At 61.5% G+C, this 12749-nt stretch overlaps 1 protein-coding gene across 2 annotated transcripts in view; it reads right to left on the reverse strand.

The window, feature by feature from the left end:
- Positions 1-12749, reverse strand: part of ANKMY1 (ankyrin repeat and MYND domain containing 1) — a 55184-nt gene that overhangs the window by 30235 nt on the left and 12200 nt on the right. For both annotated transcript variants that reach the window (XM_027538118.1, XM_027538119.1), the window contains exons 8-13: positions 11347-11768; positions 9592-9763; positions 8803-8943; positions 7545-7685; positions 5612-5719; positions 1620-1751 (exon numbers count right to left, since the gene is read on the reverse strand). In XM_027538118.1, the coding sequence (XP_027393919.1) occupies positions 1620-1751; positions 5612-5719; positions 7545-7685; positions 8803-8943; positions 9592-9763; positions 11347-11768 (1116 nt within the window). The remainder of the gene's footprint in view (positions 1-1619; positions 1752-5611; positions 5720-7544; positions 7686-8802; positions 8944-9591; positions 9764-11346; positions 11769-12749) is intronic.

A 12749-nucleotide genomic window follows, 5' to 3' on the forward strand; every position in this document is an offset into this window, starting at 1 on the left:
TTCATGCACACGTATGCACAGGTGTGTGGACATGTGTGTGCATGCATGTGTGTGTGGCTGCAGAGAGCAGCTATGTGAGTGTGGGGGGTGCTTGCACATGTATGCACAGGCATGTGATGTGCCTGTGCATGCACATGTGTGTGCATCTGGACCCCTGGCACAACCCGAGGCAAGGTCCTCCGCTCCTGACGCAGCACCAACTGCATTCATAGCAAACAGCATTCAGAGGCGCCCACCCAGACCACGACAAGGAAGGATGCTGTGCTACACAGAGGTTCTTTGGTTTCACAGTTTCATCGAGAAATGCTGACAGAACCACAAACCACAAGGCTCGATGTGACAGACAAGAATCACGCTGTCATCTACAGGAAGTTCAGAAGTCACACTTGCCAAGCAGGCGTCAGCAGGGTCGTTATTTGGGGAGACACAAGGCGGCCTCAATGACTCACCAGCCTCTCATCACTCAACCTTCCTTCTTCACAAACAAAAACCCTGGGTTCTGGGGGCACTGCCAGTGAAGCTTTGCTTCCAGCAGAGAAAGCACCCTGACCCAGGACACAGCTCCCCATCCCCCCCACAGGACACAGCTCCCCATCCCCCACTCAGGACACAGCTCCCCATCCCCCACCCAGGACACAGCTCCCCTATCCCCGCCCATGGCACAGCTCCCCCATCTCCCACCCAGGACACAGCTCCCCCATCCCCCACCCAGGACACAGCTCCCCCATCCCTCACTCAGGACACAGCTCCCCATCCCCCCCACAGGACACAGCTCCCCATCCCCCACTCGGTACACAGCTCCCCATCTCCCACCCAGGACACAGCTCCCCATCCCCGACTCAGGACACAGCTCCCCCATCCCCCCGCCATGGCACAGCTCCACCATCTCCCACCCAGGACACAGCTCCCCCATCCCCTACTCAGGACACAGCTCCCCCATCCCCCACTCAGGACACAGCTCCCCATCCCCCACTGAGGATACAGCTCCCCCATCCCCCCGCCATGGCACAGCTCCCCCATCTCCCACCCAGGACACAGCTCCCCCATCCCCTACCCAGGACACAGCTCCCCCATCCCCTACCCAGGACACAGCTCCCCCATCCCCCATCCCCCACTCAGAACACAGCTCCCCATTCCCCACCCAGGACACAGCTCCCCCATCCCCCACTCAGAACACAGCTCCCCATCCCCCACTCAGGACACAGCTCTCCCATCCCCCCCCCACCCCGGGCACAGCTCCCCATCCCCCCCGCCCCCCATACAGCTTCTGGATCCCTGCTCATCTGGTTCTGTCACTGAAAACTCTAGAGTCCTGCAGCCAGACCAAAGCCAAGCCCAATGTCTCTCAAGACAAACTAGGGACTCTTGTCTGGCCTTTTGAGTGGGCTTGCCACTAACATATTTTAGGTCTATAAACTATAAAAGGCAAGAATTGTTTGTACTTTCTCAAGTGTTTGGAACATCAAGTCTTGAACACAGAGCAAGAGCCCACGAAGCACCATGAAGCACCTTGCTGCAAGCAGGGCCAGACAGAGGGTCCAGTGCAGACCCCAGACCCTACCAGCCAGGCCTCCGCCTTTCTACCCTCCCGCCCCAGGGCCGGCCCCGCCCCGGCTCACCAGGGCCAGCCTGCTCTCCAGGCTCCTCTGGCTCTCATAGGTGATGTCACAGGCGACGCACAGGGCGCTGCCCAAGCCTTTGGTCAGAAGCATGTTGGGGTCAGCTCCGTAGGACAGCAGCTCCTTCACAATCTGGACACAGACAGGCCTGTCAGCACCCACCGCGCTCCCTCCCGATGACCGGAGGAAGCGCCTGGAGCCAAGCCATGCGGGGCGGCTTCCCTGCTTCCCACCCCCAGGGGCCGCGGCTCAGATGGGGAGCCTGGGGCGGCCAAGCGGCTGCTCCCTAGTGAGGGCTCCCACTCCCCAGGGCAGCCCAGGTCCAGGGCTTCCTCAGAACAATATCCAGTTGCTCAGAAGTGGTCCCGGTGCCTCTCTGCTTTCCACCCGGGGACGCAGCCGGATCCTGCTGGGCCTCTCACCCCACAGGGTCAGGCACACGTCCTGCTGGTCCATGTCCCTGGGACCGGCCTGCCTCTACCCGGGGCAGCCAGTCACCGTGATCACCTGAGCACGTGCAGAGGAAGGGGCTCCCTTGCTCCCTGCTGCATCCCCAGTCGCTAGCCCAGGGGCCCCCGGGGAGCCCGGAGTCAGAGCAGCTGCTCCAGACACACGAGACACCGAGCTTGGCCCTCCGGGAGCTTCTGTGCCTGGGGTGAGGCTCTCCTCCAGGCTGCCTGTCCCCCACTCCAGGGCTGGTCATAGAGCAGGTGCCCGCGTGACCCGCTGAGTGAATGACTCGGTGCACGAGCCAAGGCAGGAGGCAGAGGGGCCAGCAGAAGGGACACGGGAGCCCCAGCCCCTCACCAACAATGGCTGCCTCAGGCCTCCCCGAAATGCCATCTCACCAGAGAGGCCCTCCCGCCACCCAGCTGAAGGAGCCCCCATCATTCTCCTCCCCTCACCCATCATCACTTTCTTCATAAACTTACTGCCTGACACTGTCACACACCGGACTGTGGTCCATCTGCCCCAACTAGAACGTATGATCCCTGACACTCCTGTTTTATTCAACACCTAGTGCCTGGAATGGTGCCTGCCTGGTACATAGACCATGCTCAAAAAATAACAGCTAAATGAAAGGATGAATAGGTGGGTGGATTATAGATGGGTAGATATAAAGGAATACCAACAACCTCAGCTATGCAGACCACACTACCCTAATGGCAGAAAGCGAAGTGGGACTAAAGAGCCTCTTGATGAGGCTGAAAGAGGAGAATGAAAAAGCTGGCTTAAAACTCCACACTCAAAAAATGAAGATCACGGCATCTGGTCCCATCACTTTGTGGCAAATAGATGGGGAAAAAACGGAAACAGTGGCAGACTGTATTTTCTTGGGCTCCAAAATCTCTGTGGATGCTGACTGCAGCAATGAAATTAAAACACACTTGCTCCTTGGAAGAAAAGCTATGACAAAACTATACTGTGTATTAAAAAGCAGAGACATTACTTTGCCAACAAAGGTCCGTCTAGTCAAGGCTATGGTTTTTCCAGTGGTCACCTATGGATGTGAGAGTTGGACTACAAAGAAAGCTGAGCGCCGAAGAATTGATGCTTTTGAACTGTGGTGTTGGAGAAGACTCTTGAGAGTCCCTTGGACAGCAAGAAAATCCAACCAGTCCATCCTAAAGGAAATCAGTCCTGAATATTCATTGGAAGGACTGATGCTGAAGCTGAAACTCCAATACTTTGGCCACCTGATATGAAGAGCTGACTCATTTGAAAAGACCCTGATGCTGGGAAAGACTGAGGGCAGGAGGAGAAGGGGACGACAGAGGATGAGATGGTTGGAGGGCATCACTGACTCAATGGACATGAGTTTGAGTGAGCTCTGGGAGTTGGTGATGGACAGGGAGGCCTAGCGTGCTGCAGTCCATGGGGTTGCAAAGAGCTGGCTACGACTGAGCGACTGAACAAGACAGAAGGAGGGATGGATGATGAAGAATGGAGGGGTGGAGGGGTGGGTGGGCAGGTGGATGTGGAGGTGGATAAATGAATGGAAAGAAGGGAAAGTGCAGGACTGGGAGGATGGATGAGTGGGTGACCGAGTGGATGAGTGGATGACTGGGAGGATGGATGGACGGCTGACTGGGTGGACGAGTGGATGACTGGGAGTGTGGAGGGATGGATGGACTGCTGACTGGGAGGATGGGTGAGTGGATGACCAAGTGGATGAGTGGATGACCAAGTGGATGAGTGGATGACTGGGAGTGTGGAGGGATGGATGGACTGCTGACTGGGAGGATGGATGAGTGGGTGACCGAGTGGATGAGTGGATGACTGGGAGGATGGATGGACGGCTGACTGGGTGGACGAGTGGATGACTGGGAGTGTGGAGGGATGGATGGACTGCTGACTGGGAGGATGGATGAGTGGGTGACCGAGTGGATGAGTGGGTCACTGGGAGGATGGATGGACGGCTGACTGGGTGGACGAGTGGATGACTGGGAGTGTGGAGGGATGGATGGACTGCTGACGGGGTGAACGAGAGGATGACTGGGAGTGTGGAGGGATGGAAGGACTGCTGACTGGGAGGATGGATGAGTGGATGACCAAGTGGATGAGTGGATGACTGGGAGGATGGATGGACGGCTGACTGGGTGGACGAGTGGATGACTGGGAGTGTGGAGGGATGGATGGACTGCTGACTGGGAGGATGGGTGAGTGGGTGACCAAGTGGATGAGTGGATGACTGGGAGGATGGATGGACGGCTGACTGGGTGGACGAGTGGATGACTGGGAGTGTGGAGGGATGGATGGACTGCTGACGGGGTGAACGAGAGGATGACTGGGAGTGTGGAGGGATGGATGGACTGCTGACTGGGAGGATGGATGAGTGGATGACCAAGTGGATGAGTGGATGACTGGGAGGATGGATGGACGGCTGACTGGGTGGACGAGTGGATGACTGGGAGTGTGGAGGGATGGATGGACTGCTGACTGGGAGGATGGATGAGTGGGTGACCAAGTGGATGAGTGGATGACTGGGAGGATGGATGGACGGCTGACTGGGTGGACGAGTGGATGACTGGGAGTGTGGAGGGATGGATGGACTGCTGACTGGGAGGATGGATGAGTGGGTGACCGAGTGGATGAGTGGGTCACTGGGAGGATGGATGGACGGCTGACTGGGTGGACGAGTGGATGACTGGGAGTGTGGAGGGATGGATGGACTGCTGACGGGGTGAACGAGAGGATGACTGGGAGTGTGGAGGGATGGATGGACTGCTGACTGGGAGGATGGATGAGTGGATGACCAAGTGGATGAGTGGATGACTGGGAGGATGGATGGACGGCTGACTGGGTGGACGAGTGGATGACTGGGAGTGTGGAGGGATGGATGGACTGCTGACGGGGTGAACGAGAGGATGACTGGGAGTGTGGAGGGATGGATGGACTGCTGACTGGGAGGATGGATGAGTGGATGACCAAGTGGATGAGTGGATGACTGGGAGGATGGATGGATGGCTGACTGGGTGGACGAGTGGATGACTGGGAGTGTGGAGGGATGGATGGACTGCTGACTGGGAGGATGGATGAGTGGGTGACCAAGTGGATGAGTGGATGACTGGGAGGATGGGTGAGTGGATGACCAAGTGGATGAGTGGATCACTGGGAGGATGGATGGACGGCTGACTGGGTGGACGAGTGGATGACTGGGTGGGCTAGTCAGGGGGGTGGCTGGATGGGTGGGTGGAAGAACAAACACCTTCCTTGGCAGCTGGGGAAGGTGGGAACCACCCAGGGTGGCCTCCCAGTGCTCTGAGGCTGAGTCAGCACCTCCCGGGTGTGCCCTCACCTTCATGCTCACTTCCTCCCTCCACCCTTCCCTCTGTAGGGCGCACCCCCCATCCTCGCGGGAGGGGACCCTCCGGCAATCACACCATGCTGTCCCTGGGGCACCTCAAGGACAGCATATCCCAGAGCCTGTGTTGGAGAGGGGGCACGAGACAGACACACGCAGGTACACCAGCAGGGTAGGACTTGCTCACCAGGTCATTGCCACTGGCGATGGACAGGGAGAGCGGGGAGTGGCCGCTCCACAGCGAGCTGGGGTTGGCTCTGTGGGCCAGCAGGAGCCGGACGACGTCCCTGGCGCACTGGGCAGGAGAGAGGCGGGACGGCGGGTTACAGGGGCGCGTCCCCTCCAGGGGAAACTCACACAGCGTGCGGTGAGCCCGGCCACTGACTGCTCCTCCCTTGTACTAGGGCCCTGCCTGGCACACCAAGTGCCCTGAACGCTGGATAGTGAATGGTGGGTGGATCCTCAAGCTGAGAAGAGGCTTTCCAAACGTTGATCATTTAAGATGGAAAACAGGGATGTCGGTGATGAGTAAGTTGATTTGAAGAAAAGAGGAGAGTTGGGGCCGCTCTACTACGGCTATTGCAGACTCTAACAGAGCTGTTGCCTCTGTGTCGGGACTACTGCAGCTGGGCCGGGCACACGGCAGGTGGGGCCGAGGATGAGCCCTTCACCAGGACACACCAGGAGCAAGGAACGCAGGGGCACTTTCAGCCCTTCGCCCCCAAGGAAGCTATTGGCTTCCCCGTCCTCCTCTCTGGGATGTGCCCGCGGGAGTTGACCCGGACTCTCCTCACCACAGAGCACTCTGCTGAACCCCTGCTGCCCTGCAGACATGCAGACCCCAGGGGCCAGCTGGGCCACCCTGCAAGACCACCCCCTTTGCCAGCCTCACTGGCCAGGCCAAGGGGAGCCCACAGAAGTGTGCCAAGGGGTTCCTGGGAAGCTTCCCCTCTTCTCACTCTCCCTGCTGGAATGCAGGCATGATGGCTGGATGGCTGCAGCCCTCACGTCTTAGAACTAGACTTTACACTATTGATCTGTCCTTGATCTGATGAGGATGTGGCCTATGGTGTCTCCTGACTTTGTTTCCTCTTAACTTTTTTCCAAATCCAAAATCAGTACAAAGGACAAAGACGTGTGAGCTAGAAAGAGCTGTGCTCCAAGCCCAGGGCTCCAATTTGCTGACCATGGGCCTTGGGCAGCCCGCCTTCCTGGAACATTGCTGTCCCCAGCCTCAGTCTGGGCTCGCCGCCCCTCTCTGGGAGGGCAGTGACACATCCCGAGGATGCGTTGGTGAGACAGGGGTGTTCCGGAGCAGGTGGTCCCCTGCCAGCATTGTGTGGGCATCCACCCCCACTCAGGCCCTCACAGCGCCCATCGAGGCGGCACGTGTAACCCTCATCCTGGGCAGTGACAAAGACCTCCTGCCGCAGGCCCATGAGGCCGCTGCTGTCTCATTGTTTAGGCAGGTAAACGGAGGCTCCGTGCATCACGCACTCGGGGGTTCTCTGGTCCAGCTCCCCAGCTCCCCTGAGGCCCCTTGCACCCATCCTCCAAGGGGTTCCTGCACCTGCCACATGCGAGCTGATCCCCAAGGCGGACAGGAGGCAGAGGTGCCAGACGGGGTCACCGTCCGGGGGGCGATGGGCTCACAGCACAGACGTGTGTGACCGCCGCCTGCAGTAAGACAGTGACTTCACGAGGCAACCCGGGCCCCCACGCCCAGGTACACAGGCCTGCGTGTGGACGCATGTCCCCAACACGTGCTCTGAAATAACACATCTGTGCACACGAGTTCCATGATGCTTCGTATCCTATCTCAACTCAGCATGTCCCAGCTCACTGCCGACCTGACCCAGTCCCCCGAGTCCGGGGCCCACTCAGGGAGGATGACCTGTAGCTGGGGGACCCTGGTCTGGGCCACAGCAGCCAGGGGCAGACACGCCCAGGTCTGCTCGCGTGGCCACGGGGAGGCCTGGCTTAGCCCACCAGGGCTGCAGGCTCTGCACACGGACACACACGCCTGCACACAGACACATGCACACTCATGGACGGGAACTCACGGGTACACTTCAAGGCGCCCGTGCACACCCCCCGGCCCACCTGGAAGGCCGCCTCACCCTGTGGCTGTCCTCCCGCTCACAGGCCACGTGCAGGGCCGTTCTGCCCCCCTCGTCGGGGACGGACGTGCACTTGCTGTAGTAGATGCTGGGCGGGCCCGCTTCGTTGTTGAGCTTCAGGCTGGAAGGTGGCAGGTTCAGCTGTGGGCAGACAGAGGGGTTGAGGGTCGCCCTCGAGCCCATCCCCCGAGAGTGCAGAGACCCACCATGTGCCGCCCAGGCCCTGTGCCCCCTGCAGGCAGCAGCTCACACCCAGGGCTCCCCCAGGGCCACGCGCAGCGGTGCCCTGTGAGCCACCCTGACTTCTCAACACGGCCCCATGCCCTCGGGCGCTGGCGGCTGAATGAGGCTCGGGTGGATGCTCAGGGGCTCAGCCTGGAGGAGGAAGGCTGGGAGGGCTGCATGGCGGAGGGGGCCTCGGCATGGCCTTGCTGAGGCAGGGGTGTCGCTGCATGTGCCAGGACCAAGCTCTGCCTCTCCAGCCCTCCGCCCCAGAACCCCACCCAGAGGGCTCCATGCCCCACCTCTGGCCCCCAGGCCCTTCTGCAGTGTCAGTCACCCACTCGGCAGCCTGCCCCGCCCCCTGAGGGTCCATTCCCCTCCCCATCACGTGTTGGAGCAGGTTGGCAGGGGGCACTGGGCCCTGAGCCCTGGTCTGGGGACACGAGGCTCCCTGAGGGCGGGGCGGACCTGGAGGCTGCCTGAGGAGGCCCATAGCCCGACTCCCCCAGGCACCTCGGGAACGCAGAGCCTGCAGGGCTCCAGGCCGGCCTTCTCAGATGGCAGCAGCCTAGAGGTGGCCCAGGGGACGGAGGGGCGGCTGGGAGGCAGGAGGGGCAGGAAGACCCGGCCAGGGAGTGCGGCCCTGGGCAGACGTGTCTCCAGGCAGAGGGGCACCCCCGAGTGGAGTGAGACAGAGCTTCCTACAGAATGCCCTCCCGGGGGCCCGGCTACCCCGGCAAGGACCCCCGGGCTTTGTGAGCTGCCTGAAGAAGCAGGTTCTCACTCACATTCATCAAGTGTGCATGCCTCTCCCACACTACAGGCCTGTGTGCAGAGTGTTCACACTTGGTGCCCAAGCCACACTGCCTCCCTCTGCCCAGACGGGCCCCAGCTCGCACAGACGACTGCGGGTGTGACCAGGCGCACGCTGCCCGGATCCAGGCTGGCCTGCGGCTCACAGGGTGCCAGGCACCCTCCTGTGGGGACCTCACAGCGCCTGCAGAGGGACCCCACCCTCCACAGGGCGGACGCCCACCTTGCCCTGCTTGTACACGTCATCCTGGTCGGCCGCCCTGGCATCCACGTCGGTGATGGCATGCAGCAGCAGCTCCGTTATCTTGACGCCCTCCTCCCCGGGGAGGGCGGCCGCGATGTGGAGAGGGGTCAGGGCCCCCAGCTGCAGAGGAAGCACAGGCGGTAAGGGTGCAGCCCCAGGTCCCTGAGGAGCGACAGCCGGCAGCCCGAGGGTGGGGCTCTGTGTGAACAAGGCCCGTGGGGCCCCCGTCCAGGGTGAGAGCGTGGCCGTCTGCCCCTCGCCTGCCTCGGGTCCCCAAGGCACCACGTTCCCGTCAATCCCGGGACATTCGGGACAAGAGGCCCGCCCACAGCGGCCCACAGACACACCGCACGACCCCACCCGTGTGCTCTGACTCATAAGATGCTTTCGTCCGCCAGGGTGACATGGGCACCAGGCCCTGGTGCCCCAGCTTCCTATTAGACCAACTGTCCCCGCCCTCCTCCAGGAGGTTTCAAAGATGGAGTCCAATCAGTGAACCCAAAAAGTTCTGTGAGATCCTCCTGGGTCTTCAGTGACACCTGCACTTACACCCAAGAAAAAAGAGGAAATAAACGACCAGGCTCAGGGGCCCAGAAGGTGAGCAAGTAGCCAGAGCGAGACTGGCAGCCTTTTCAAAAGTCGACACCCTCTGAATATGAGCGGCCTGAGTGACAAGCATCGACACAGCCAGGGAGGAAGAGCAGACGCTACGGGTGACCGTCGGAGTTGGCCCGGCCCCCACCGCCGCCGGCCCCCGGCGCAGCCCACCTCGGGCGGGAACTGGATGTCCGTCCTGGCCCGGTTCTCCAGCAGCAGCCTCACCCCGTCCACGTCCCCGGCCTTGACGGCGAAGAAGAGGACCTGCATGGGCGCGCGGCACAGGTTGGGGTCGGCGCCGCGGTGCAGCAGGAGGGTGATGGTCGCCCACCTGCGCCTGTGTCTGGAAGGAGCAGGGAGACCGTCACAGGCTGGCAGAGGGGCACGCGCGGCCCGCAGCCCAGACATGCCCCGGGCCAGAAGGAGACCCCGCCGCGGGTGCTGGCGAGGCCTGACGCGGAGCACGCCGACCCCGGGGCCCTGCCTCACCAACACTGCCGCCCTTCTCTGCTCCAGGGCAGCCCACCCTGAGCGGCCCAGCCTGGCCAAGCTCAGGTCCAGCTGCGGCCCTGCCCGACTTCAGCCCTGGTGCTCACTTAGCCTGAGGTCACCTGTGATACGGGCTGGGGGTGGGGGCCAGTCTCCCTCCTGGGGCGGCCGTGAGGGGACGATGTACATTGCCTGGTGCCCATAGGGTCCAAGGTTGTACACACACAGCAGACGTGCACATACGTATATAAACACACACCTACACACACACAGATACAACGTAGCGTGTAAAATCCCAGGGACAGAGGAGCCTGGTGGGCTGCAGTGCATGGGGTCTCGAACAGTCCGACACAACTGAGCGACTTCCCTTTCCCTTTTCACTTTCATGCACTGAAGAAGGAAACGGCAACCCACTCCAGTGTTCTTGCCTGGAGAATCCCAGGGACGGGGTAGCCTGGTGGGCTGCCTTCTATGGAGTCGCACAGAATCGGACACGACTGAAGCGACTTAGCAGCAGCAGCTGCAGTGCACACACATGCATAACACACGGCACGCACACACAGACGACACACATATACACACAGGCACAACACGGCACGTACATGCAACCACATGTGTGACACAGTGCACACACGCCTACAACACACACTCACATGGCACACACGTCTCTCACCAGCAGCACAGAGCGGCACACACAGCCTCTTGTGCAGACGCCGTGAGGGCTGGGCGGGTGGGGGTGTCAGGGAGAAGGTCGGGGAGGAGAGCGGGGTGTGTGGAGAGGCCCATCGGGGGCAGGTGGGGGCCCGCCTTCCCGCTGACCGCCGGCAGAGCAGAGGGAGAGAGGAGGCTGGGTCAGTGTAGGGCAGTAGCGCTCAGATGGCTTGCCCTCTGACCCCTCCTCACTTGTACAATCCTTCCAGGCCCCCAAAGGGCTTTATTTACCTGGGTTCTAGCCATCCCTGTCCGCTGTCTTACAAATTAAGACTGAGAAATGTGTTCAAATATTTAGTAACACATTCAAAAAGTAACACTAACCATTGCATATTCACAGAGATAACCAGTTTTTATGAAAAACTTGGCCACCTCAGAGCCCTCGCCGTGAGGCGCCGCTGGCCCTGAAGACATTCTGTGTGTTCAGGACTTGGTGGAGGGGCAGCCCTGCTTCAGTGAGAGGCTCCCCAGGCGTGGTATGCACGCACATCCACGATGAGTGGCTGTGTGCGGGCAGGTGTGCACGAGAGCACGCATGTGTCCCTGGGTGACTGAGGGTGAGTGCCCGCCTGTGCGTCTCCGGTGCCAGCGCCCCCATCCCACGCTCGGCCCGAGGGAGGGCGCAGAGGCCAGCCGCTGGGAGCCGCCCCCGGCGTGCAGAACCGCCCTCCCGCGGGAATGGGGCTCATGGCTCCCCCTGAGGCGCGCCCTGGGCCCGCCACCTACTGGACCATGTCCAGCGCCATCCTCCTCATGATGCCCTGGTCGGCAGGCGCGGGGCCCGGGGTCTGCAGCAGGCTGTGCCCCTGCGCGCTGCACTCCAGCAGCTCCTGCGGCAGGTCGATGCGGAAATGGCGCACGGCCCGGCCGGACTCGAAGTCCGAGTCGTTGCTGCAGGCCGAGCTCCGGCACAGTGTCCCCGACGCCGCGCCCCGAGAGTGCCCCGAGTCGCTGGCGCTGCTCCTCCCCGACGTGGAGCCCCGCTCCCGAGCCCCGCGGCGGCTCTCCTCGATGTTCGGCCTGGCGGAGGACTGCTTCCGCTCCGGGCCTCCAGGAGCCGGGACAGGCTCCTCCAGAACCACTGGCTCTGCGGGCGATTCCGGAATCGACAAGGAACGCTGGGTCGTGGTGATGGGCTTCGAAGCTTCCTTTGGAAAGGACCGAGAAAACGTCCTTAGGACAAAGCAGAGAGTGCTGACCCAAGCAAGCTGCCTCCGTCTGCAGGGCCGGCCCACGCCCCCCTTGGCACCCGGACCTGCCGCGCTAAGCAGGCCCCAGCGCGGGGACCAGGCTGGCGCCACGCAGGCTCCAGGCACAGACCCCCCGCATTGTAGGCGAGGCAACTGGAAAATCAATGCCAAATGTCTCCCCATGGGCCGCTATACTGATTACACACCAGAACGGGGAATTCTGGATACATGGGTTAAAGAAATGTCATTATTACAGTGAATCCCACCTGTCCTGCCTTTTTCTCACGTGAGCCCTGAAAACGTCCAAATCCAGCGGCTGCCGGCGGCACGCTCTGCGGCTTGCTGCCGCCCTCCACCCGCAGTCACAGCCTCCTTCTCAGCGGTGGCCCAGGGACGGGCGGCAGCAGCGCCAGAAATGCAGGTTCTCGGGTCCCACCGCGGACCACCCCCAGGCAGAAAGGCTGCGGCTGGGCCCAGCCCTCTGTGACTAACTGCTGCTGAGGGCCCGGCAGTTCCACCCTGAGTACCCGCCCAGAACCACCGGAGCAGGCACCCTGCAAGGCTCAGGGGCGCCCAGCAGTGCCTGTCGCCAGAGGCCAGGGTGGGCCCTGTGCGGGGTCCACGGCACCCTCTGTCCTGAGGCCCCAGAGGCTGTGCATGGCCTCCTAAAGGACACTTCTGCTGTGTCGTAGCAACAAGCTCAGGGCACCCAGTGACCATGATGATTTCCTCCCATTTCCTGCCTGCCCACCTTAGCATCAGTTCATCCCATTTGAGCCCGGTCTGCACAAGAAGGCCGGGGAGCTGGGGGACTGGGGGACAGGTAGACAGGTGAGGGACGAGTGGACCAGCGGACAGTCGGACAAGGGAGAGTTGGATGGGTGGATGGGGGATGGGGAGGGGGGAGGGGGGCTGAGGCGGGGGGAGGGGGGTGGATGG

This window comes from Bos indicus x Bos taurus, chromosome 3, assembly GCF_003369695.1.
Source record: "Bos indicus x Bos taurus breed Angus x Brahman F1 hybrid chromosome 3, Bos_hybrid_MaternalHap_v2.0, whole genome shotgun sequence".
NCBI classification, from domain to species: domain Eukaryota; kingdom Metazoa; phylum Chordata; class Mammalia; order Artiodactyla; family Bovidae; genus Bos; species Bos indicus x Bos taurus.